At 41.2% G+C, this 24,333-nt stretch overlaps 1 protein-coding gene across 1 annotated transcript; it reads right to left on the reverse strand.

The window, feature by feature from the left end:
- Positions 1–6,091: 6,091 nt before the first annotated feature.
- On the reverse strand, positions 6,092–24,053 carry JHY (junctional cadherin complex regulator). Its single transcript, XM_035555918.2, has 9 exons — positions 23,722–24,053; positions 20,549–21,050; positions 15,688–15,798; positions 13,701–13,991; positions 13,348–13,595; positions 12,147–12,420; positions 9,762–9,842; positions 8,404–8,529; positions 6,092–6,295 (listed from the first exon to the last, which is right to left on the reverse strand). The coding sequence occupies exons 1-9, from the start codon at positions 24,051–24,053 to the stop codon at positions 6,092–6,094; spliced, it is 2,169 nt and encodes a 722-aa protein (XP_035411811.2).
- Between the last annotated feature and the right edge of the window lie 280 nt (positions 24,054–24,333).

A 24,333-nucleotide genomic window follows, 5' to 3' on the forward strand; every position in this document is an offset into this window, starting at 1 on the left:
GCTGCTGGCCGTGCCCCCTCGGGATGTGCCAGGCGTACGAGGAAGGGTCAGGATACGACCCCGGCGCTGCTCGAGTCTCTGCTGCCTCTCCCCTGCAGCGACAGGAACTCGCTTCCCGATGTGTTGATGCTGATCAAAAGAAAATGTATTAATCCCCAAACGCCCCTCTGCCTTCCCCACTCCAGGCTAACATTTAAAACTACAAGTGTGTTTAAAACCAAAGCCGCTCACTGCTCGTAACAAATACATGCACAACAACCACCCGACCCCAGAGAAGCCCCTGTCCCAGCCTGGACGCTGCAGTGGTGTGCACCTTGCGGATAACGGGAGAAGGTTTTGGGAACAGGCTGCTTAGCCCAGAAATCTGGGTGCAGACAAGGGCTAAACGAGACTGAGGCAGAGGAAGGAAATCACCACCCGAAACAGCCCCGTCCTTAGGAGCCAGCTCCTTCCAGGCTGGGATGCAACGCCCGCGACAGGAGGCTGCAGCCTCTGAACTGTCTGGTGAAGAGGTTTTGGGAAGAGGTTATCGTGTGTTCGGAGAGTGGAGGTGGCCCCGGGAAAAAGGAAGGGATGGGGAAATATTTTGTCTGTTTATTCCTGAGATTTGCTCTTAGAATATGCGAAACGAGCTTTTATTCCCTGGTCTTGCCTTATGCAGTGAGAGCTGCTGACTTTTTCCTGCTCTGCCTCTGCGGCTCTCCCCAAGAAGCTTGAGGAGTAGGAGAGACATTGTTTGGAGCTGGTTTATTATTATTATTATTATTATTATTATTATTATTATTATTATTATTTTATAACTATTACTTCTTTGCTTGGGAATTGCTGTGTGGAAAAGTCTTGCAGGAAAAAATTGATCTTGGTGGATTTCCTATTTTTCAAGATATCCACTGAAGTCTTGATTTTGATTAAGGATTCTTCTGTGTGCTTTTTGAAATGAAATTGTTTCCTGTTAATTTAATTTACACTTAAGTGGTTAATGTTTGTGGCTGTTTTCATTAAATAAAGTGTAGATTGCTCTATTGAATCTTCCCATGAACTTTTGCTTTCTGTTTTTATTTTGAGCATTTTCCCCTCTGCTGTTCTTAACGTTTTTAACTTTTTTGGGACTGGAAAGCTGTTCCTCCCCCCCTTTTTTTTTTTCTCTTTCCTTGTAAGCTGTATGGGCAGTTGTATAGCAAATCATTTGCACAGTCTTGCTATGAAACAAATGTGTGGTATCAGCCCGCAACATAGTGTGGATTGTCACCTGGTGTGGGTGTAAAAAACCCATGGCCATGCCTAGCAAGTGATCCAGGCACTGCATGAGCTGTGTAAAATTCTTTTTACATCCTCCTCTTGTTGCTTCTCTGCTGGCTAATGGATGCAGTGATTTCTTCCCATCGGCTGGCAGAAGTGAGGTTTCTGCAGGTGGGCCACGAGGAGGAGCAGAGGATGGGTGGCTGTGGGTGGGATGCTGAGCACGGCACTGCGAACGTGAGTGCCGCAGCCTCCCAGACTGATGACTTTGTTCTTCCTCTCTAGTCACAGTAACAAACAGCCTCACCCCAATTAGCTGCAAACTCCCACTTGGATGGTCTTGCTCAGCTTGAAAAGTGGCTTATTTCTGTCTTAGATTTATCTTGTTTCTATACCCTAATAAGCTTAGATGGAACACTTGCAGCTCTGTTGCTAGCACTGCCATGGGGTGCACTTGGTGATAAAGGCAGGTGGACGCAGAGGGTATGGTTAGGAGAAGAAAGGGTGATCCCACAGCGGACTGCAGTGCCTCTTCAACCTGGTAGTGCACAGACAGTCGTTCAAGAAGTTGGCTTTAACTCGTGTTAATGAGGTCGCTCTGTGACACAGGTTTCTGAAATGCCAGGAGCAAAGGCAAGCTGCCCAAATGCTGTGCTGCTCTTGGTTCAGCTATTGCTGAGCCCACTCACCTTGCTTTCCTAGACTCCACCTTCTCCACCGCTGTGCACCACGTTGGCTTTGCTGCGACTGCTGGAACAAACCCTTAAGTGCTCCTAGTGACACGCAGAAAGCCAGCACTGTGGCATTACCTGCAGCTGCCCGCTCTGCGCTCACGATTATGCAAAGCTCTTGCTGAGCTGCTGGACGCTTCTTTAGCATCTGCTCTATCCAGGTTTTTGGCTCAGTATCGCTTCTGTTCAAAGCAGGCTGTTGTGTAAGGCAGGCTGCTTTAACTCACCCTTGCCAGCTGTCACCAGTGGAGATTCACTGCATTTACCTGTCGCCGTGGGTTTGTGCATCCAGGGTCGTTTCTCGCACCGCGGAAGCAGTTGCCAGAATCAGTCCTTCCTTCACATGCCTGCTTAGTCTCGTGCAGGAGATCTCGCAGGTTTGGGCCACGTGGAAAAGACAAGGCACGTTCTTTGTGCTATTATAATTTACTGTAGCATTGATCTCAAAACGCAGATGATTAGCGATCAAGTGATTGGTTTGTGCCCCGTTCAACCATTACAGCTTGTTGATGCCTGTTTGATGTACTCGGTGACTGCAGGGCTGGACTTGCTCTTGCCTTGTTTTACAGTCCTCACCTTTAACAGTTTGTCTTTAGTGCTGTATTGACAGGACATGGCTTATTTAATGCTTTAAATTGATAAAACGTTTTTTTTTGGTCAGTCAGTGGCCTACAAGCAGCTGTTTTCACTTGTTGAGGGGAAGGTGGTAGAAAGCTCACTTCAGTTGTCTTCAAAAGAAATGCAGTGGTGATGTTATTGTGGTGCTATTGCTCCTAAATAGAACTATCCCCGGGTTTTTGACTGCTGAAGGTACCAGAGGATCACCTCTACTTGTCTTGTGTCCCCCTCTTGATGCTTGGAGCTCCTGAACCTCTGCCCCTTCCCTCCCCTCCCCAGGCAGGGTGCAGTGTTGTCCACGCTCCTGTTACAACAGGAGTTGTAGGAAGAGCTGCACTCCTCTCTTTCCCCCTTTGCGGCAACGCTGCTGGTGGGATCATGGAGGGAACTGGGCCTCGAAGGGAGCAATCTTTGCTCGGGCAGAGTGTTCGGGGAAGAAGGGGAATGAGGGGATTGAGAATCACCTTTTATTGCAACCTCCACCTTGGCATGATGTGCCCCAGAGACAAGACCCAACACTCAGACAGATCAGAGACCTTGTTTTTTCCAGCAGGTTGGCTGGTGATGTGCCATTTGGTAGTACCAAGGTGGCTCTGATTTGGTGTAGGAGTTACGAAAGCTTCAAATGCTGTTGCCTGTCAGCACCAGATGAGCCACACCTGTATGCCTTCCTGCCTTGAAAACATTATTTGCCTCTGCCTCTAGGCTTTCCCCAATCAAAAATTTTAAGGAATGGTGGCAAGTAGCGGGGGGCTGCCAAGTGAATGCTGCGAGTTTCCATTGTGTGATGTATGCAAATATGTTTCTGCCCCTGTCCAGGCAGCCTGTGCTCACGGCGAGCAACGCTGCGCTCTGCGAATAGCTGTGCTGCAGCCGTGAGACTACGGCAGACAGGTTCTACTCCAACTAAATCTCTCCCTGAATACTTAATGCAAAATTCAAGGCCTATTTCTTATTTAAATTCCTCGCCTTCCTAATTTGAAAGACATTAAGTTTTGGCCTTTGCTTTTAAGCAGATGGATGCTCATCATTTACTTGTATGGTCCCTTTCTGTGCCACCATATCTGTTAGGTGCAGGAAGAATTTGCATTAGTATTGAGGTAGATCAAAAGATTTTCTTTGCACATATGCTGCAAATAATGTCCTTTTCTGGGGGAAAAAATACGGTCCTTTCCAAATGGTTTGTGAGATGATCATGATCAGCTTTTTTTTAAAAAAACCCCCCCTCCCCAACACAGCATCATATAAATATACATGGCTTGTAGTTTAGCATGGGTTTAGTATTTAAATGTTTCCTAAGAGTTCATTGTTTTATTTAAAAAACAAAAACCATACCACCCACCCACAAAGATCACCCTAATTTATGGGAGCTCTAAAAGGTAGTAGGATGATAGGGAGGAAGATGATAGGGAGGAAGGTGATCAATTAAGACATTAAGCATTTTGCACCACATGGACGCATCTGCATGGCAGCCAAATAATAAGGCCATCAGCTCATTTTCAGGGGGCTGTTGCCTACTTCAACTCAATCCTCAGATCAAAGAGAAAATGTCTGCTTGCATTTTCTAATCAGAAAAGGGATGCTAATTTAGGTTCCTTAATGTGTGGTGGTAAGAGACTTCTTCAATTAACTGAATTCTATAGCTCAGAAAATAAAAAAGGGGGATACAAAGGGAGTCAGGCTGGAAAGGCAGAAGTTCTCATTAAATCAAAGGTCCAATATTCATTACCTCCAGCATCTGGGGCTAAACACTAAACATGGAGATCATCAAAGGGGGTTTAATGGGTTAAATTGAGAATATAATCTAATTAAAATATTAGATACGAGTAAATAGCTCTTTGATATTCATCTGAAGGTTTCATTAAAATAGGTACTTGAGGTTTGTATTAAGGGGGGATTATCACTTTTAAGCAGAAACAACAAGTTGAGGTTCCCTAATCAGAAATGCTTCAAAGTGTTACCATTTAGTTTAAAAATAAATCCAGAAAAGCAGCAACTGGCGTGGCATGGAAACATTTACCCAGTCTAGCTTGCTGGATCATACGCACGTTCTACAAAGAGGGGCCAAATGCTGAAGTGTCCAGATCCCAAAGGGGAGGAGGAAGGAGGCTGAGGCAGAGGACAGTCCTGTTCCAGAAGTTGCAGAGCAGATGTCCACTGCTGTGCTTTGAAATCCAAAATATTTTCCCTGCAACCCGACCCACATTCCCCACACTCAAGGCAATTCTTCTACCAAGCTTCCCCCAAAGATTACGTACGTCACAAAGCCTAATTCAGCAAAGCACCGCAGCACGTGTGGTGGGAAGCAACCACAGCATGACGAGCTTCCTATCTCTTAGGTGGGTCAGGGTGGTTTTAAAGAAAGGAACGTGTCTTTTTCGGTAATGGAGAGATGTAATATGGTGAAACATTAACCCGGAAATCTGTTAAGTCTTACTCATTTCTGTCTTTACCTTGAAGAGATCTCAGTGCATCTAGAAAAAGACAAAGCCATGTCAGAGGTATTCTGTCTTTTATTCCCCACCTTACCTTTAGCCCACAGACTAATTCTCTCTCCTCACATACAAAACAGGACTTAATAAATCAGATAAAGCAATTACACATATTCACAAGTTTGTTTTTTTTTTAAGCTAGCCTATTTTGTAAGAGATCGTAGTGTTTTCTTCAAAATTCCCTTGCTGTGTTTTCTAATCACATTTCATATGTTGACTTAATTCATAATTTACTAACTTGCAGAAACAGAACCATCATAAGAAACCCATCTGTTGGTTGTTATTTTTATAGATTTAATCTGTTAAAAGCTGCTTCCTCTCAAACATGTAGCTCTCAATTATCCTTAGTTACTCAATATATTTTCCAACTGCTTCTGGCTAATACCAGATTGTCTGTATGAACAGCCAGTTCTTGCTTCATATTTTCCTGTCCCAAATGAAGCTTCAAAATTTTGGTCTTGCTGTGACAATGATTCACTAACAGATAACAGAGTAACAGCTGAATAATCAGAATTGTATCACTACCAACTGATGTGTTTGCACAATTTTGTTCTCTTTCTTACCAGTAATGGATTTGACTTTATTTCTGGATAGTCTGCCAAAGTCTCCTCTGCACTTTAAAAAAGAGAAACATCGCTGGTATCATCAAATGAAACTGGTGATTATTTTTAATGTTTTACAGATATGCTCGTATGTTTGACATGTCTAAAAAAAGACCCAGCTCTGACAAGCCAATAGCTTGTTAGTCTCAAAGATGCAACTGCTAGATCAGTTCATTTCAAGGAAAAAAACAAAACAAACAAACAAAAACACATTTAAGATGCTACATATGTAAGTGTTTATGTTTTTAGAAATTAGATACAGTAGAATGATTCTAAAATTTAAAATTCATTAAACTTAAGCCACTTTATGTTTGAATGGAATGGTAAATCAATATGTGGTGGTTATAGCTCATAATTAAACAGTTCAGATATTTTTGCTTTGAAGATATCTGTAATCATTTCAAAACACTTATAAGATATGAAGGGTTCTGAAAGCAGCTACAACTTGCTTCTCCTTCTCGTGTCTGCTTTGTAAAGTTTCCAAAGATGCAATTTGAGGTAAACTGTCTCCTTTTAAAGTTGGTGGCAGAACTCTTTCCTCTTTCACCTCTTCATCTGATTGTTTTGCTGTGAAAGTCTTTGGTCTCGGAATCTTCTTAGCATATTCCAGTGCCTAAAAACATGAAGATTGCAGAAATTGTGATTAAGAGGAAACCTGTCCTTCACTTCAAGAAAATTTGGATGTTTCTATGTTGAGTCAAGTCAGTAGTTCTTCTAATTCCCGATCTTGTTTCTGGCAGCGTTCAGTATTAGATGCCTCAGTGGCAACAGCAAGAAACCTCTCCGACAGGAAAATAACCCACCTCAAGGAGATTTGCTTCCTGACACTTACCTCTGGAGGCCACCCTACATACAGAAGCATAGCATTTTTTCTTTAAAAACAAAAAAGCAACACTGTCTAGTAAGTCTCTAAACTTCATTAAAAAAAATATCTCATTAATCTCCCGTCCCCAGTCATACCTTGCAAGGCGTTACACAGGTTAATGTGACAAAGATGGAAACAGAGCGTTTTGATGACAAAATCTAAGGAACTGATGTATCGAAAGGCCTCAAATGATAAAACATTTCTTTATCAGGAACACCCAGTCTGTCCAGGATCTACACATACGATACTGAGAATATGAACAGCAGTGGGAAACAAGCCATTTTTCTACTGCAGACACTCTGCCTGTGTATATACTGGACAAATACACAGCAGATGAAGCAGAGGGAAAGGAGGGCAGTAATGGAATATTGACGGGGACAGCACATCTTGAAGAACCGCACTTCCCAGCCTGGCAGACCATTTTCTTTCATCAAGTGCTTTTCCAAATATGTGTTTCCATAACAGTACGTAGGTAAACCTTCATGTGAGCATGTGAGAAGTGGGTAAAGACTATACTGTGCAAATAAGAAGTATTTCAGCTCTGTTTAACTGACCTTAGTTTCTACTGTATGATACGCTTAACTATCAAAAGCAAAAAGACAAAACTGAATAATTCAAGTTGCTGTTCTAGATCTGGCATGCATCACTGAAGCAGATCAGGGCCATGCTGAAAGAGGAACGCAAAGCAGATGCCTGTAGGATTGTCAAAGATGTACAAGACCTGTAAAGCTACCTTGCAGAGAAATTTGAAACGGTATTATGGAACTTCTGAAAGTGTGAGAGCCCCGGTTTTACCTGAGGTGTCTTTTGGCATCTGTGTTTCAGCCACGTGCTTGGAGACACCTGTTAAGTCTCAAGTGGAAGTTGCATTATCTCATGTTGTTGGTGAAAGAGACAGACCAGGAAGTCTTCTGAAGGAATCCAAAGCCCTTTTGACATCTAAAGAATGCAGTTTCATCTCTGTGGTTTATGTGACATTTGAAAATGAATGCAAGTAACTGAGGATTCAGCTGACAGTAAACTCAAAAACTTTTTTCTCTGAGGCATGCAGTTCTCATTCGTCACCTTGGAGAAATACCTACTGTGCTTTCAGCACCAGGTGAGTGAGCTCCTGCAGAACAGATCTGATAGAACGTGGTATTTTCAGAGCTTTATTACTTCCTCCAAGATGCAAAAGGCACTCCCTTTGTTTGTTTATATATGCCATTGTCAAGTAGTCAGCTGTTGCTCATTTAGGTTATTTTTGAAGGCCAGTGAAGGCTAAAGTAATGTTGTATGGGCTTGAAAAATAAGGCCGATTACGGTAGCTATGCAACTGAAGTGAAAAGAGTTTGTGATTGAGACTGGCAGGCAGGTGGGTAATAGACTAATAAGAGGTTATCTGTGGTCCATCGGAAGGGTGCACTCTGTAGTGGCATGGCCTCTAACACCGCTGTGAAATAGAGCATGTGCTGCACTGGGTAGTGTTCCTGCAGGGGTCCTGCTCTCCTTTATTCTTGCCCTTTTGCCAGGAAAACATCACTAGCTGGTTAAGCCAAGCTGAGTGCTCATAGCTTGGATGGAGCACTGCTCCACTTCCAATCGGTACATTCTCGTGATGAGCAAGGTGGATGCTTGGAGTGAAGACTGCTGCTGGCAAAGAAATCAGCAGCTCTTGGCATACATCTACAGCAACAGAACAGATGCACAGAGCACCTGCTGAGATCCCATTAGAGTAGAAGTCCTTAGAGTTAAAGGAAAATCAATGTGGATAAAGTATTTCAGCATACTATGATTTAAATTTCCTGCTTTTCTTTTTCTTTGTGCAAAGTCCAGAATCATTCCCTGCATACATTTGACAGGAACTCTAGTCTTACCTTCTGTCTTGACATTGAAGATATGACCTGGGGTTTTGTAGGTAACCTCTGAACCAAAGCAATGTTTTTCATGTTGTGTTCCTTTATTTGCTTTGCATATTCCTTTTGTTGCTTTAACTTCTCTTTCTGACAAAAGAAAAAAAGAGTATGGTTAACTAAACATCTCAGTGGATCCATCAATGAAACACTTTTTCCACTGGAGTCTTCCGTTTACACCTCTGTTGCTGTTTAAGCTGGCTACGCTATTGGTCGTTCCTAAGTAGAACACAATGGGAAACCCTGATAAAAGGCAGTTTTTGAGTCATTCTTCATTTTTAAGAGCTTTTTCTTGGACCGTATCAAGAATAGAGCTCAACAGAAATGCATCAGTTCTGTTCTAAAATGGCTGTGCTAATTTTTGTTGCCTTTTGGAGAGACTTTCAAAATCTCTGTGCTTACTTTTAGGGTCCTGAATGACATGCTTCATTTGCTTATCTGATATTCTGCTTCTTTATGTTTCCAGCAATTCATTATGCTCAAATTCAGCAGTATGCTTTACCTTGCTCCAGTTATTAATGTCAGTGACTTCTTTTCAGTGCAGTAATACCACGCTGGCATGCCAGGCTCCACAAGTGATACGGAGCTGTTAAAGACACACAGTGTCCCGGGCTATGCACCACTGTCCATTTCAATTTGAGCTCTCTAATCTGTCTCATTTATGGAAAGGCTGAAGAAATCACAGGAGCTTCTCAACATCATTTTTGCTTCCCGCTGTCCTACAATCTTTCTCTAAAGAATGCCATGTAAAGCAACTGTTGTCAGATTAACAAGGTCTCACGCAGGATAGTCTACAGCACTTTAGATATACAGCTGCTACCAGCAGAGAACAGGTCAAATGATACCAATCGTTCAGATCCTTGTTCCAAACAACCCATTTCCATTTCAACAAGGTAATACCTGGCATTTACTTAACAGTCAGGAAAGTTTACCCAGCTATTTTCTTTTTGTGTTTACACTACTTACATCTTCTTTTTCTTCCACACTGAAGGGTAGGCAATATTAGTCCCTACACCGGGAATGACAATACAACTCATTCATGTGAATGTATAATTTCATGATGTGCAGCTATCCCTGTCGAACTCTTTGAACTAATGCCTATTTTTAGTAGTACAAAGTCAGAGGGCTGAAACTATCCTCAATACGGTTGTCTTTCCTTCTATTTGAATCTCCCCTTAGGATCTCAAGCTAGACCTAGAGTCAAGGACACAAAGTACAGGCAAACATGAGCTGCTTCTTAGCGATGATTTCTTTGCCATTCTCTCCCGCCTAAGCTCACGTTGCACAACTGAAAAGCAGACTGTATGATGGGCACCACTTACTTTTTCCTTGATGGCTTCATAGTCAGGTCCCAGGCCTCCAAGCTTCACATCCAGATTCATGTCGGCCTTTGAGCTATACGGCTGAAAAACACACCGTCGTGAGAGATTTCCCTTTATATGATTTCATGGAGAGCATAACTAAAATCAGTCTTGTAGCGGACAACGAACTTAAGAGCACAATTCAACTTACAGTCTCTGTCTTACCTCTGGCATGGCTCATTTCAAAGATTGTAAGTGACCAAAAAGATTGAGTTAATTGCAGAAATCAAATTACACTGTATTTCCTTTGAATCCAGATGGGTAATTGCCAGTCATCCACATTACAAAGCAATACTTTCTCAGTCAAAAATCATTTTTTGAGAGCTTTAAACGGGTTATAGTGACCCAATTGACAGTTATCAGAATGAAATTCCAAAGAAACTATTATAAGAGAAACATAAAAGTAACTGATTTTGGTGGCTGCCCTGTTTTCAGCTGGGATAGAGTTCATTTTCCTCCTCGTAGCTGGTACGGTGCTGTGTTTTTGGATTTAGGATGAGAATAATACTGATAACACACCGATGTTTCAGTTGTTGCAGAGCAGTGCTTACATTAAGTTGAGGATTTTTTTTGGCTTCTCACACCGCCCTGCCAGTGAGGAGGCTGGGGGTGCACAAGAAGCTGGGAGGGGACAGAACCGGGACAGCTGACCCCAACTGGCCAAAGGGATGTCCCATACCATGTGGTGTCATGCTGAACGATTATGTGGGGTGGCTGGCCGGGGTGGGGGAACCCTTCCTTATTATTTCCCTTCCCTTTCTGTCCTATGAAACTGTCTTTATCTCAACCCATGAACCTTTATTTTTTCCCCTCCCGATTTTCTCCCCCATCCCACTGGGGTTGGAGGTGACCAAATGGCTGCATGGTGCTTAGCTGACTGTTGGGTTAAACCACAACAGTGGCAAAAAAAACAGGCAAATATTATTAGTAATAGTAACAATTCTTCGTTCTCAAAACTGCAATGCAAAATTGTACACAGACAGATGAAAAATGTAGGCCTTGCAGCACAGATAAAGCTTTACAAGCATAGGGAAGACAGAAGATGAGGGATAGATGACACCATTTGAACCCTTTGTGACTTTTCTACAAAAAATGACCCCAATACTTCCAGAATTTTAAAACTCTGTTAAGAAGACTAGGATAATTTAAAAAAAAATGGACAAAGTTTTAAAAACTTGGCAGTGGGAACTAATTACAATCAGCTCTGTAGTAATTTTAATCACGAAGCAATGCAGAATCTCCAACAAATTTCTATATGCAAATAAAATGTGCATATATTCAAGTTAAACTCAACTGCAAAGAAACTAAATCTATGCACTGAAATTTCTATTTGATGTCTGTGTCAGTTACCCCTACTCTTTTCTGATATATTTATATCTTATATCCTCTGTGGGATATAAACAGTCCTGTTCTCTGTGGCATTCCTCACATGTAAAGTGTAAGAAAAATACTGAAAATACAGGACAGAAACATGGTTTGAACTCAGGGAAACAGAAAGGGAAGGAAATCTGCCCTTCAGTTACTATCATAATCCAGCTAATTCTTCTTAGGGGCATTCAGGCAGCAATACACAAACGCCCTCCTAGATGAAGCACATGAGTAATTACTCCAGATTAGTTTGTCTGTCCTGAGACATGGAGCTAACTTTGTAAACATTTAATTTGTCATGGAGACACAGGGATATCTCTATTCTCTTCCACTGCATCTGTGTTAAGTGGTTACAGCATGAAATCTGAATACACATCAGAAACAAAAAGAGCCAAGTTTTAACAAGGACCACAATGGGATTGTCAGCAGACCTGTAATAATGTTTATGCCGTTAGCTTTACAAATCCTCTAAGTTTGGTCTTGTTCAGTTTGATTCCCTTGGAAACCAAGAGATTTGAGTTGGATAGCAAATGAGCATGACCCAAGATAATGGTTTGCTCACATCTGAAGCCTGGCTACCTGCTGTTTTATACAAACAGCTTTATTCCAAATCTTTTTATCACTGGATACCTTAAAGGACAAAAACTGCTCTGTGTGTTCTTAAAGCTAATCAAGAATGAAAGTGACGTAGAGGCGGCAGTGAACTGCCTCGCTCTCTAGATTAAAATAATTTGGTCAAACAAAACTACCAGTAAATGTCTTCATCTTCAGTGTCTATTTCCACATTTGTGATATTTAATGCTCTGGGCAAGTCATCGTGCATCAGTGTGTGCTCTCTGTAATAACAAAATAGTTCTCAGTCCCTGTTCCTTCCCCCTTTTTTTTTTTTTTTGAGTGAAGATCTTTGGTTTATCAAGAAAAAAAATCAGAGGAGGAAGTAAAAAGGTAAAATTGCCCAATCTATGTCTACTTGATTACCTTCTTGTAGACTTTAGGCTGTTTTTGCTTTTCCATTTGCATGAGATAACCTTCAGAGTTGCTTCGGTTTATTTTTGCTTGATTTCCTTCACCTCTCTTTGGATCCACCTCTGAATCACTTTTGGCCTGTAGAATTATAGGTGGAAGCGGGCTGAACAAGTGCCTGTCATCAGCTAAGCGAGCTTCTTTAGGATGAGACATTTCTTGGTGATGTTGCTCCACGGTTGGTGTAAGCTGGGAGGCTGTAGAAGGGGCTGCTGGTGACCGGGAAGGCCTCAAAAAAGAAAGAGAAATAAAAAAAAAAAGATATTTATTTGTATACAGCAGATAGCTCTACTAGTAGTCTGTACAAAGAATCACTGCTCACGGAATATAATGGGAGCACGAAGGTGGACACATGGGCATTTCACAGGGACTGACTTTGCTTGCACCCAAGTGAACAGAAACTGTTTAATATGAATGGCAAAAATATAGATGGGGATATTTTCGGCCTGATGCAAAGCTAGCTTACATCAATGAAAACTGCCTTTAAAGGGCTTTGGATCAGGCCTGCTAAGTATTGAAATAATTAATTCTTTGTCTATTTGAAATAAAACCTTCATTTTTATCAAGGCAGGTGAAATTCTACAGAGCTGATACTAGATTTTCATGCTCAACATGCCAACAGTGTCCAGCCTTTATTCCCAGCACATGCGCACAAAGCCTTTTAGCTCCTACACTAACATGGGACACCTAGAATAACGATTGAATCTGACTGATTGTGCATGTGGCTATCCATGATGGTAAATGTGGACAACTTTTAAAACCCTTGTGGTAAGCCAGAATTGGCACTCGAATAACTCTGGATATTCACCCTGTAAGGCAAATTTTGATATAACTCTATACAGTATAGCTTAGGCACAGTGCTCTTTGCTATCTGTTTTTTTTTGTTAAACTTCATCTTCTAGTCTTTAAGGGAAACTTTCAGTCATAGAAAATTCTTTGTGCAAGAGAGAATAGAGTATAAAACGGTCCTTTTCCAATGATATATAAAAAAAATCAATAGTAGGAATGAATCTTAAGTTAGTAGTAATCTATAGTGGTAGGCTCGTAGCAGAAGAATTTTATCGTTTAGACTAAAAAAAAATCATTTTCTTGTTCATTTCTAATTTATCAGGGTATCATAGTGTTACCATAATATTGTTTCAACACATATCCTTACCTTAAACTACTGACAGCATAGTTGTGATAGCTTTTTTGTGCATAATCGTGCCTCTTGCAATCCTGAAGTGATACACGATCCTTTACCAGTTCTTGAAAATTAGCATTAAAAGTAGATGAAATATTCCTCCGATTTGGATACGCTTGACCACCGGTACTGCCATCTCTTAGAAAAACCTGCGCAGTATCATGCTTGTATAGACGTTGCTGGTCATGTGGAAGTCCATTTGGAAGTTGATGCTGGTGTTTCTCGGTCTCGTTGCTGGTATATGCTGGTGACATAACCTCTGCTGGGTTAAATTTACGTAGTGTTGGGTGAATAGGATAGGTAGATGTGGTAAAATCCTGATTAACAAAATGTCTCGGATTTGGGAAATTTATTAAGCTATTTTTGGAATTTGCTGCTGTGTTAGTGTCAGGTCCAACAGAAGGACTTGGGCACAGCCATTTCTGCGGTGCGCTGCTGTTGTCTTGCTCCACTGCCTGTGTGGGAGCTGTCCGAAATTCTGACGTTTGGTGATGCCGAGGCTTTGGTTCTGCCAGTCTTCCTGGTGGCTGTTGGTTATCACTCCGTGAGAAAGCTCCCCCTTTGAGACTCTGTTTGGATTTTATTTTATTTCTCTGGGACCACTTGTTTTGGTGCTCCTAAAACAAGTTATCAAAAGGGGGGTGAATTTCAGTTGTTGCTATTTTGTATGTTCCTTAAGATCAACAATATGCGAGCCTATGGATAAGTTTACATACGCCCACAGTCCCCACCTGAAAGGGGTTACAGCAATGTTTTATATGTCTGAATGAGTACTGGGATGGAAATTAATTTTAACAGTGAGCTCTTCACAGAGTGACATGTTAAAGGAAAAGCATCTGTTTCCTGAAGTCTAGTATGGTACGGACAACAGTCTTATTCTGTGGCATTTGTTTCTGGATTTGGGACGTTTTTGAATGAACAAAACATGTTCTGATGGCAGGGCCCTTAAAGAGACCTAGGTATGGTAAATTGTACTAAATGTCATGAAGAGAGAGCTATGTACACTTTATTAGACTGGTCCACAGCAGAAAAAAATGTATGTCAATGATTTAAATGATTTCACTTCTAAACCAAGCACTCCTCCCTGTCCTGTGTCCTGAAAAAACATTATCCAAATGGTAAAGAAACAATTTAAAAATTTAAGCACGCCAGGACTACTGTGTTCTGACAAACAGACATACTCCAAATCCGGAGTTTATTCACTGCTTTCCCATTACAGCATCAGGTATTGCCCATTTTGAGGAAAGGCACGGCTTTCCTTCTAGGTAATATACAAATCCATTCTCAGTCCATTTAATCTTTGTCAGCACTAAAATCCTCCATTTCATCCTCCTGTCTCTCTAGGGTTCTTTTGTTAGCAACACTTGCAACCACTACATAGCATATGCACTCAGAATAACTACTTAACGGTAGGTATTAAATCCACATATAGAGCAGCATGTTTTGGTGAAAGCTTTAGCACTGGGGAATCCTGACTCCTGGTGCCAAGATGATGATTTGTTAGCTCGACCTCTGCTGTAGCGATTAGTGTTCTGGCATACTGTGCCAGCGGTGGAAAGCACCAACTGCTGCCAAACTGACTCTAGGCCAATGTTTTCCCATTTAAATGGAACGAGCAGCTCAGTGAAATACCTCTCTAGCTCTGAAATTCCATATTTCGAGCACATCTCTTAAAAGGAACAGCAGCATAACATCTTGTTTGTAAAAGTGCAGCTTCCACTCTTAAATGAATTTAAACCATCTGCTTGAATTACTTCACATACATTCAATACAAAGTCAGTGACTAGGTTTGCTAGTAATAATTCCAGTTAGCTCGAAGTTCTCATTCTGATCTTGTTTTTTTTCACCAGTGATGACAAACAGGTCTCTCTTATTGTTCCAAAGAGTACCCCATTATATTGGTTTGAAAGGCCAGCATAAAACAAATCTTTTGTGCAAGTGGAGGTCACTGCAACTTTTTCTACTTGTAACATTTTCTGTTTTATGGCAGCCCCTTGATGTTCACTGGGATTTTTGGGGACAAGTAATGCAAGGGCAGTTAAATTCTATCTCAGAATCCTCATGAATGAGGAAACATGACAATGTACTAATTTGCTCTTTTACATTATCAAACAAATAATGTCCTAAACAGATGTGACTCTTTAAGCTCATAATTTCTTGGGGCTTGGAGATCTATTTTGATTTAAAATCATTTAAGTCAATTAAAATCATTAAAATCATTTAAAATCACTCTAGAAATAATCAGCTTGAAATATTCAAACTTGCACGCTTTTACTTATATAATTCAATTATTGTGTTCTATTGAAAAGGAACCTTGAGCTGCTGTGACTTCAGGTACCATTTGTCTTCAGGGCCCATTTTCACATTCTGGAATGGTAGGACACTCTGATCTGGCTCCTTATCAACAGTTTTAGCATCTGCAACCTAAAAAACCAGAATGTTTATGGCCACACATAAAGATAGCCCAGCCATATAAAAGGATTTAAAAGTCCTGGGAAAGGATGAGAAATAATTTGACTCCCAGTAAAGCTAAAATGGTCAACTTAGGCATTATACAATAGATGGCAAGAAAATGAATGGCTGAAAGAACAAACGAAAAGGAAGGAAAAAACAAACAACAGGAGCAGTGTGGTAGCAGGGAGTATTCCTTCCACTTTTAAGGAGAAGAGAGGAAAAGAAAATTGCAGGAAGTATGCGGCACAGAAATCTACTTGTAACTTTCAAATGCCTGGGCTCCTCAATTTATATGAAAGTCAGTGAATGTACCTAGTAAAAGATCAGCTAGACAGTCGTCATGGTCCAGGAAATCAGCCAGTGCACCAAGATACTGATGGATAAACACACCACAGCAAGGTCTCGAACAACACGGTCACGTGGAAGAAGATGGCAAAACACAGCAATATTGGTAGGAAAGTACAAGGAGTAGCTACAGAAACAAAAAACAGCCAAAAGGGCAACACTATCAAACTGCTTTTGCAAAACAGCAAGCCCACGAACAAGAACAACGTCTTCGCGTGGTCACAGCCATAGTAGCGCGATGTCTGGAAATTAGATTTGAGCAATTACTCAAGGGTGGCTGCTGGCTCTGCAGATTTCAAAGCCAAGAGATACCTGTGTAGATAAGGTTTGAAGGCATCAAACTTTTTTTTCAATCTGTAAAGTTTCACAAAACAGAACGCTTTCTTACTTTTTATTTATACTTGTGCCGTCTGAAATTATCCTGCTGTGTTCTCTAGGAGGTGTGATCTCAGTGAAGTGTGCAGTCCCACAATAAAGAGACAACTTTTGTAGTTGCAGGGGCTTGCTTGTAGTAGGAGTGGCTGCAGAGTGATGCTGGCTAAAGCAGAAGTTGCAGTGATGAGGTATTTGTGACTAAGGTCAGTAGTACGAATGGAAAATCATCATGGTGAAATCAGCGTGGAGGAAGTGTTAAACCCTTCTGGGGAGCCGAGACCCATATTTTGGGGTGTAGGAGATTGGGAGAACTAGAAAAAGGTAGCTAGGGTCCCTTGCTGAGTTTTCAGGTGACCTCACTGCCCCAGACGACCATGCAGATTCTATAGCTGTCGCTAGAAAAGGTAACAGACCCAAAGTTACCTCGTAGGCTTCCTGGTGTGGATAGATGTAGCTCTGCAGTCAGGAAGATGTTTTTGGTGGAACCAACTGACTCACTGCACTGATAGTTTACTGGGCAGGTAAAGCATACTTCTACATTATCTCTTTGAAAGAGGAACAGGACACAACCTCTGCCAGCATTTTTTGTGAACTATTCTATTAATACCAATCAAATTGAGAAAATGATCAAATGAAATTGCATTTTGAGCATCATAAGCTGTGTAATGCCTATTCTGTTAAATTGAGGCCCATAATTGCTTCTCTACTGAAAAGATACAACAAAGACAGCAATCATGGCATGTCATTATCCCAGACTAGAAAACCGGCCTTTGCAGTGAGGACTTCAAAGGCTTGTGGTTCTCGAATTGCATTTGGCTGCTATTGTTGAAGCGCAGGCAATCTTGATTAGGTGTTTACACTGAGGTAAGGCGCAGTGCACAGAGAGTCTGAGTGCCTTGGTCTAGAGCCATTAAAAAATTGTACATTATGTTCCTTGCTTTGAAGTAAGGGGCTTGTAGGTAGGAAAGCAACTCATATTGAGTACAGCTGAGCTAGATTTGGCTGCTACTTCTCTCTCTTTCTCTCTCTCTCTCTCTCAAAGAAACTCATCATCGGGTTCTTAAAGAATCAGGCAACACTGCCAAGAAGTTGATGCTTTATAAAATGCTATATGAATTAGTAAATATACAGATCGACACGCATTTAGGGTGTGTTTTGGTACATGCAGGCTGCTGTCTGTATGCACAGAGGTAACATCTGTAAATCTTTCAAGGATGAGGCTGCAAATATTTTACCTAATACTGTGTCAGTTGAATAAACTTGTGTGCAATGCACTTATTTCAGTGTCCACAACCATTTCATTATGTCGGTACCTGACACCTAACAGTGACTGTATTGATAAAAACAGCTTTAACATCCTGCAAAGCTCCTAATAATCAAGTTTAGGAAAAAAATATAATATTCAGAATGTGTTTAATTGCTGCAGAAGAATACGTGTGGCTTGTTTGCATCCCTGCATACTTGCTATTTTTGCACTTTCGATAGTTTTTCATAGGAGGTGACTGGCCTAAGTGAGAAGACTCGACGGTTGAATTGAGCATCTTGAGTCTCGAGATGTTTGGATTTCATTCTCTGTGCTGCAAATTGTCTGAGGACTTTTTTTTTGATTTTTTTAATGGGCTTCCTGCCCTGAAGCCCTGATGGACCCCTGTGTTTCACTGGAGCAGTGTGAGATCCTCGGCAGTTTGTCTTCTAGCCTGTGAAACCATCTGTCGGATCCTAAGGCTTTGGACCTCACTTCTCCGCTTCAAGTGAAATGGAGAATAACCCAGCGGCGCTGCTGCTGTAAAGTAGGTATGAGTGATGTTACCCTTTATAAAACTCCCTCTTAGTTCACACCCGCAGCATCGATTGTACTTTTCCTCATCTCTCTCCAGGTTTCCCTTCTCAGCCCTCCTGATGCTGTCAGACGTTCACCCTGGCACTGACTCCACATGCACCAGTTTTGGGGCAGTGCCAGCCTTATCCACCCCTCTTCCTCTGCTCTGTAACCCCCCAGCTCCTTTGCACCAGCACCAGCAAACTATGGGGTTTGCTGGATGGCCACAAGAAGGGTGAGGGTTATGGGAGCTGCTGAAGCCAATACTTCTGTCAAGTCACATCAGCCAAGGTATTCACAGCAGAAGACAGAGAAGTCCTGATGCTGTTCAAGGTGCTTTGCAGGCAGTGCTGGGTTTCTTTTATCACCCGTACTCAAGAAAAAATGGAAGTTCCCTAAAACGGGCAGGTGGATAGAAAGTGCAGCTTAAGCCTAATGGCTGCAGGAGTGGGGCTTGTTGAGCCTAGCAAGATACAGGCTGGAAATACCTTGCAAAGTAGGAAAAAAATTCCAGAGGGGAAAAAACATTTTAAGCCATGAGACAATGTCGATAGAAGAGCAAACCAGAAGTGAATGAATCTAGACTGGAAGCTGGGTTTCTAATCATTAGAGGAATGACATTCTGAAAGAGCTTTTCAACAGGGGACAACATAGTAATGAATTTTAGGAAGACTTGGGTATAGCCATGGGAAGAATTCTTCAGCGTGCCTGGGGGTAACAGCAGCAGACGCTTTTAGGGATGCAGGACGTTTGTTTAGCTCTCAGTCCTAGAGCATGTTCAAACGCTTGGTTTCTGTGAAGCTGACGGTGGGTTCTCTTACACATTGTTGGAAGATCGCGGCTCACGGGTCAGTTTTGGTCAACAAGATGGAGGGATGGATGTCTTCATTAAGACCAAGTGAGGTAAGGAATTCTTCCTACGTCTATTCCTGGCAAATCCAGAGCTAGCTCACCGAAAATGGTGCTGCTGCTGCTGCTGCTTCATCAACTTGTGGAGGAAAGAACCAAACCTTTCTGCACACGTGCTGCCTGGCTCCTGCTATGGTACAGCTCTGCTATCCCCCAGGCTGCCTCAGCAAGGTAATCTTAGAATATAGTCCTGATTTTAACAGTGGTTTTGTTATTGTTGTTGTTTGTTTTTCTTTTACATATCTTTCAATAATCTTTCAAATATCTTTCAGTCTACACAATGAATTCCCGATCCCTGGCTCCGATACTTAAATATGAAACACTTTGAGAATTCTCAAAGAGTGAACATAATCATATCAACACAGCTTTAATTAGTAGCCATCTACACTAATTATTTTTACCATCAACTGAATTATAACCGAAAAAAACAAGTGCTTTTAATAGCTCTGATAGAAAAGCGCTTGCCCACCACTGCACTCATTGTAATGTAGTCAGCAGATGCCCTCTAGTGTTGTGTCAACTGTTCATTAGCCTTGGAAAACGTGGCACTCGAAACAGAAAGTCTCTGTAGTTTTGCAAGGTAAGAATTATCTGTGTTATAACTTGTGGAGCGATTCAGTGCCATCCACCTCGCCGTTATGCATAATGTGCAGCAAGGAAAAGCAACAAACTCTTGTATAATGGTTCATTAGGAACTGTCGTTACATTTCCACTTAGTCCTTCATACAGGTTGTCTGACATTTCGCAGCCAGTCATTAGGCCAGGCACTTCAAATCCCCGTACTGCACATTCCCAGCATTTGCTGACGGCGTTCAAATACAGGGTTTGGTCTGGCTGCGAAAAAAAGCAGGGGGAAAGGGCTGGCTGACCACCCAAACTTAACACATCTTTCCCGGATACTCCCAGATGTGTGACCCTAAAGGTCAGTGTTGAGCTTGGCCCCTGAAAGCAGTGTGACCACAGGGCGTTTTCTCAAACTCAAATGTAACTTTGCATGCACCATTTTGTTAGGATCAGCGTGGGTGGAAAAACGCTAATGTAAATTTTTAAGCCAAACGTCAAGGTTTCCTACTGCAGTTACATATATAATTGTGATTATAATACGGAGCACAAACAGGTGAACCAGATTCCCATCAGAAATCTTACGTTATCAGTTGCATGATGGTCCCACACAAACCTGTAATATCATGCAGCTGTTCTATTTTAACGTTAGACCCCAGTTTATACAGTCCTCAGTCTACACCAACTGGAAAACTTGTCAAAGTCACCTACCTGCTCTTGAAGAACTTCTCCTTGCTTTTTGCTGTGTAACTGAAGATACGAATTTTTCTTGTCTGTACGTAATCCCAAAGTCCGTTTATTTTTCTCCACGAAGTCTTTTTTTGCTCTTTGGGGTTGATTTTCTTGAATCTGAAGAGAAAAAGCACTGCCGTGCGCACTGGGACTATGCCTGAAATAACAGGCATCTGCAGATTCCTTCCCTCTGGTATGTAACCTAAAAGGCTCACTGCTGATGAAGGCATTTGGTTCATGAAAGCTCAGTAATTCTGAACCAAACTCAGAGAACGAATCCTGCAACTTTGCCTCCAGTTGATTCTTTTCTTCTGGAGAGCCACTGGAATGGAGGTAAAATGAATCCTGTGAAAAGTCCACACTGCCTCCTCCAGCAACGTGATGTGGTTTTTCTGTCTCAGGAAATTCTGCTACCGCATTTGTGTTCTTCCAGTTAGGATTGTACCTTAGGCTGAAATATTTGTCTACAGACTGCTGCTCCCTGTTTAAAAAAAGAAACACAGAATTATTTATGTATAAACTGTATATCTCCTACATTTTTCAGTGTGCAATTTGAGCCTACAAAAGTTCTGCAAACATGGTCAATTGAAATAGTTCAGTGCATACAGTATGACCATTTGTTGGATCCGGAGCAGAACACTTTTATCAAACATGTTTTGAGTAGAAAATTTAGGCAGGACCTCCTTTTCGTTTTTAATTTTCATCATCAGTGAATGATAAATTGGCCTAATGTTCAGATCACTGAGGAATACTGTGGAATACCTGTAAGTACACGCAGCACCAATTAAAAGATGAAATGTTTTATCTGTATGTTACTGCTTCTATTGTTTCCACTATAACGATGTAACCTACAAAACCCGGTAAAAATGTTGTGTAAAATAAGAGTGATATACCTGTAAGATGCTGCTCTCAAATCTCAGTTGAACTATCTGTCTAAGCAAGAACAGCCTACAGCTCTGTCTTTTTATTCTCTCTCATTCCATCATGATACTTGATGTTTCAATAAAAACTATATATGAAAGATTTAAAGTCACTTCTCATTAAAAAAACAGGACGTAACTGAGTTGACTGGTACAAAAACATAATTCAGAAAGGTTTGTGGGCTTGGCATTCTTCTTTTTTTTTTTTTTTTAACCAGTGTCCAAACAGTTGCTCTGAACTGTATTTGTCACAATGCAAACAACGATGGTCTGCCTTAAAAATGACACAACTGATTCTGTTTACAATTTATATTCTGATCCAACAGAAGGAAAACCAACTGCCTGAGCCAAATACACACAAATTGGCTCCCAGGAGATGGGTGGGCAGTGGCAGGAATAAGGAGTATGGAAGAAAGCTTTTAACACTGGTTTTTCTTAACTGGACCTGCAGTATAGCCCCGGTTTCTTGGACACTGGTAAAGAGCGAGCCTTTCAAAGGGACGTTTACAGGTACCGAAAACAGCTGACCCTTCAGCCCCAATCAAAAGAAATGTACTGATCTTGCTGTATTTCTCTAAACTGTGGCATAGTTAATTATATTAACGTTGCCATAAATCATTTACTCATCCTTTCTAAACTGGTTAAGTATATGCCTGTATTTCAAGCGGCTCCTAAGTCATAAAATGGTCTGTTTCTCTCGCAATGCTTTTCATTTCAGTTCAGCATCGGTGCCATGGTACCCTGTATACTAGAGATTAGACGATTTACACCAGTGAAAACATTATTATTCGTAGTCGTCATACACCGCAGGTAAACAGAAATAGGTGACCATATTTTGAAATGAGTACAGAAATATGTGATATAATTGTAATGATTCAAATAACAGAGTATAATGCTAGAGAGTTCTATTGTGCCGAAATAAGTGCACAGCAGCTCAATTGTATTATGCAGGCCAGGTCACCGCGAGGGAACAAAATGAGTGTGAAGAGCTCCTTCATCTCTAATCATCTGCAGACAAAAGGTGCACCTTTTATTCCTCCCCCCAACTTGATATAAAGGTTAGATGGACTCTGTACTCATCAACAAAAGTGTTGTGCGCAGACAACAGATGCAGCGTTTCCTCTTCAAATTCCGAGGTTAGTAATGGATGTAGAGAGGGGGTTTCATATGCATATGCTGTGATATTTGCTCCGGTTAATGGACTGTGTTTGAGTACTTACTAGGCTAAGTTCAAACAAAATAAAATCAAATTTCCATTTAATGAAGAGCCTTGCATTCAGCATAGTATTCAGTCAAAAAAATTACTAAAAATTAGAGCATGTTTCTAGTACAATTAACATCATTTGCACTCACAATAAAATGTTCAATAACTGGCCATTTTGCCTGTTGAGGAGGTGAATAAAAGCATGCTATTAATCATTTAGCCTTCATTTGTTTGCCATTTTATTTTAAGTAGACAATTAAATTGAAACTGCACATTATTATTACTTCAGGTTTAATTTAATCCCTTTAAATTTGAGAATTATTCCCAATTTATACAGTGTTAAACCTTTTATGCGTATGACAGCGAATTAAATTTTATTTATGTGCCAAGTTAATGCTTTCTAAAGAATGTTTAAAGATGATGGTAACCTCTGCTTATTTTTTATTTTAGATTTATGCAGTTTTAAGGACAAAACTGTGTTTTTTCAACCCATCAGTTTTTGCCTGTAGGTTTCCTTACAGGCAGTGGCCTAGTTTGCTCAGCACAGGTCTTTCTGCAAGAAATGAAAAGGGTCAGTGCTTGTCCTTGGTGTCTCCCTGATCACAGCTACAAAAATCCTCTTGTCCACAATCTCAGAGCTGCTGCACAAATCAGTTTACCACATCCTACCTTCTTTCCTGCCTGTTATAGAGGCAAATAAATAGGCATGTAGCATTTGCAACTGTATGTAGTGTCCAGAGCCAGTACTTGGGGGGTTCGTGAGTGATCTTTCTGTCCCATCTTAACCTCCTGCACTGGTGTTTTAGCCAACCTGATAAACAGTTGAGGCTACGCTGGAAAATGGGTATAATAATTATGAATGTGAGCAAGATGAAACAGTAGTTTTGCATGTAACTCAGTCCTTAGGTGTTCATAACAGCATTTTGGCAATCTAAGTTGGTCTTGAAGATGTAATATATATTCTGAGGGATGTAAGGCTGTAAAGAGTTAGAACTATTATACTCTCCAATGAAAAGATCATGCCTTACCTTCCATTACTCTCTTTCTCTTGTGTTCCATTTGTATATTGATTTGTGTCATACTTAACTCCTTGTTCTCTTAAACTCATCTCCTCCAAGCTATCTTCTTCTTCTAAGCTGTCACTCTCCAACTCATCAGCATACAGTCCTACCAACTCTTCATTTTCACGAATTCGCTGCTGGAGTTCCAGCTGATACTGTCTCTCTTGAACAAGGCTTTCGGAATCGGACCCTTGGGAGTCGGAGGCAAAGCCCCCTTCACTTACGGAGGTCTTTTTCCAATGTGCAGGATGAAACTGTGGGTGCGTGAGTACTCTTTGAGGAAAAGGTTTTTTACTCATGTCGTAAGTGCTTGGAGAAGAAACTGAAATATACTTCGTACCTGAAGAATTCATTCTGTGCTTTCCACTGATGGTATGCACCGACCCTGTATTTGGAAAACATGGCAATAAGCTCAGAGATTGTTTCTCTATGATAAGGGTTATATTTGTTAAAAGGTGGTCTCATGGGTAGTATCACTGGCTGAAGCTCAGAATTTCTTTTTTCTATGGTTAAAATAATTTGTTACTCTCATCTGTGACGCAGATTTGCCTTCAAGCAATATCAAGGTCCCTATACTGC

Source organism: Cygnus atratus, chromosome 22, assembly GCF_013377495.2.
Source record: "Cygnus atratus isolate AKBS03 ecotype Queensland, Australia chromosome 22, CAtr_DNAZoo_HiC_assembly, whole genome shotgun sequence".
Classification (NCBI taxonomy): Eukaryota; Metazoa; Chordata; class Aves; order Anseriformes; family Anatidae; genus Cygnus; species Cygnus atratus.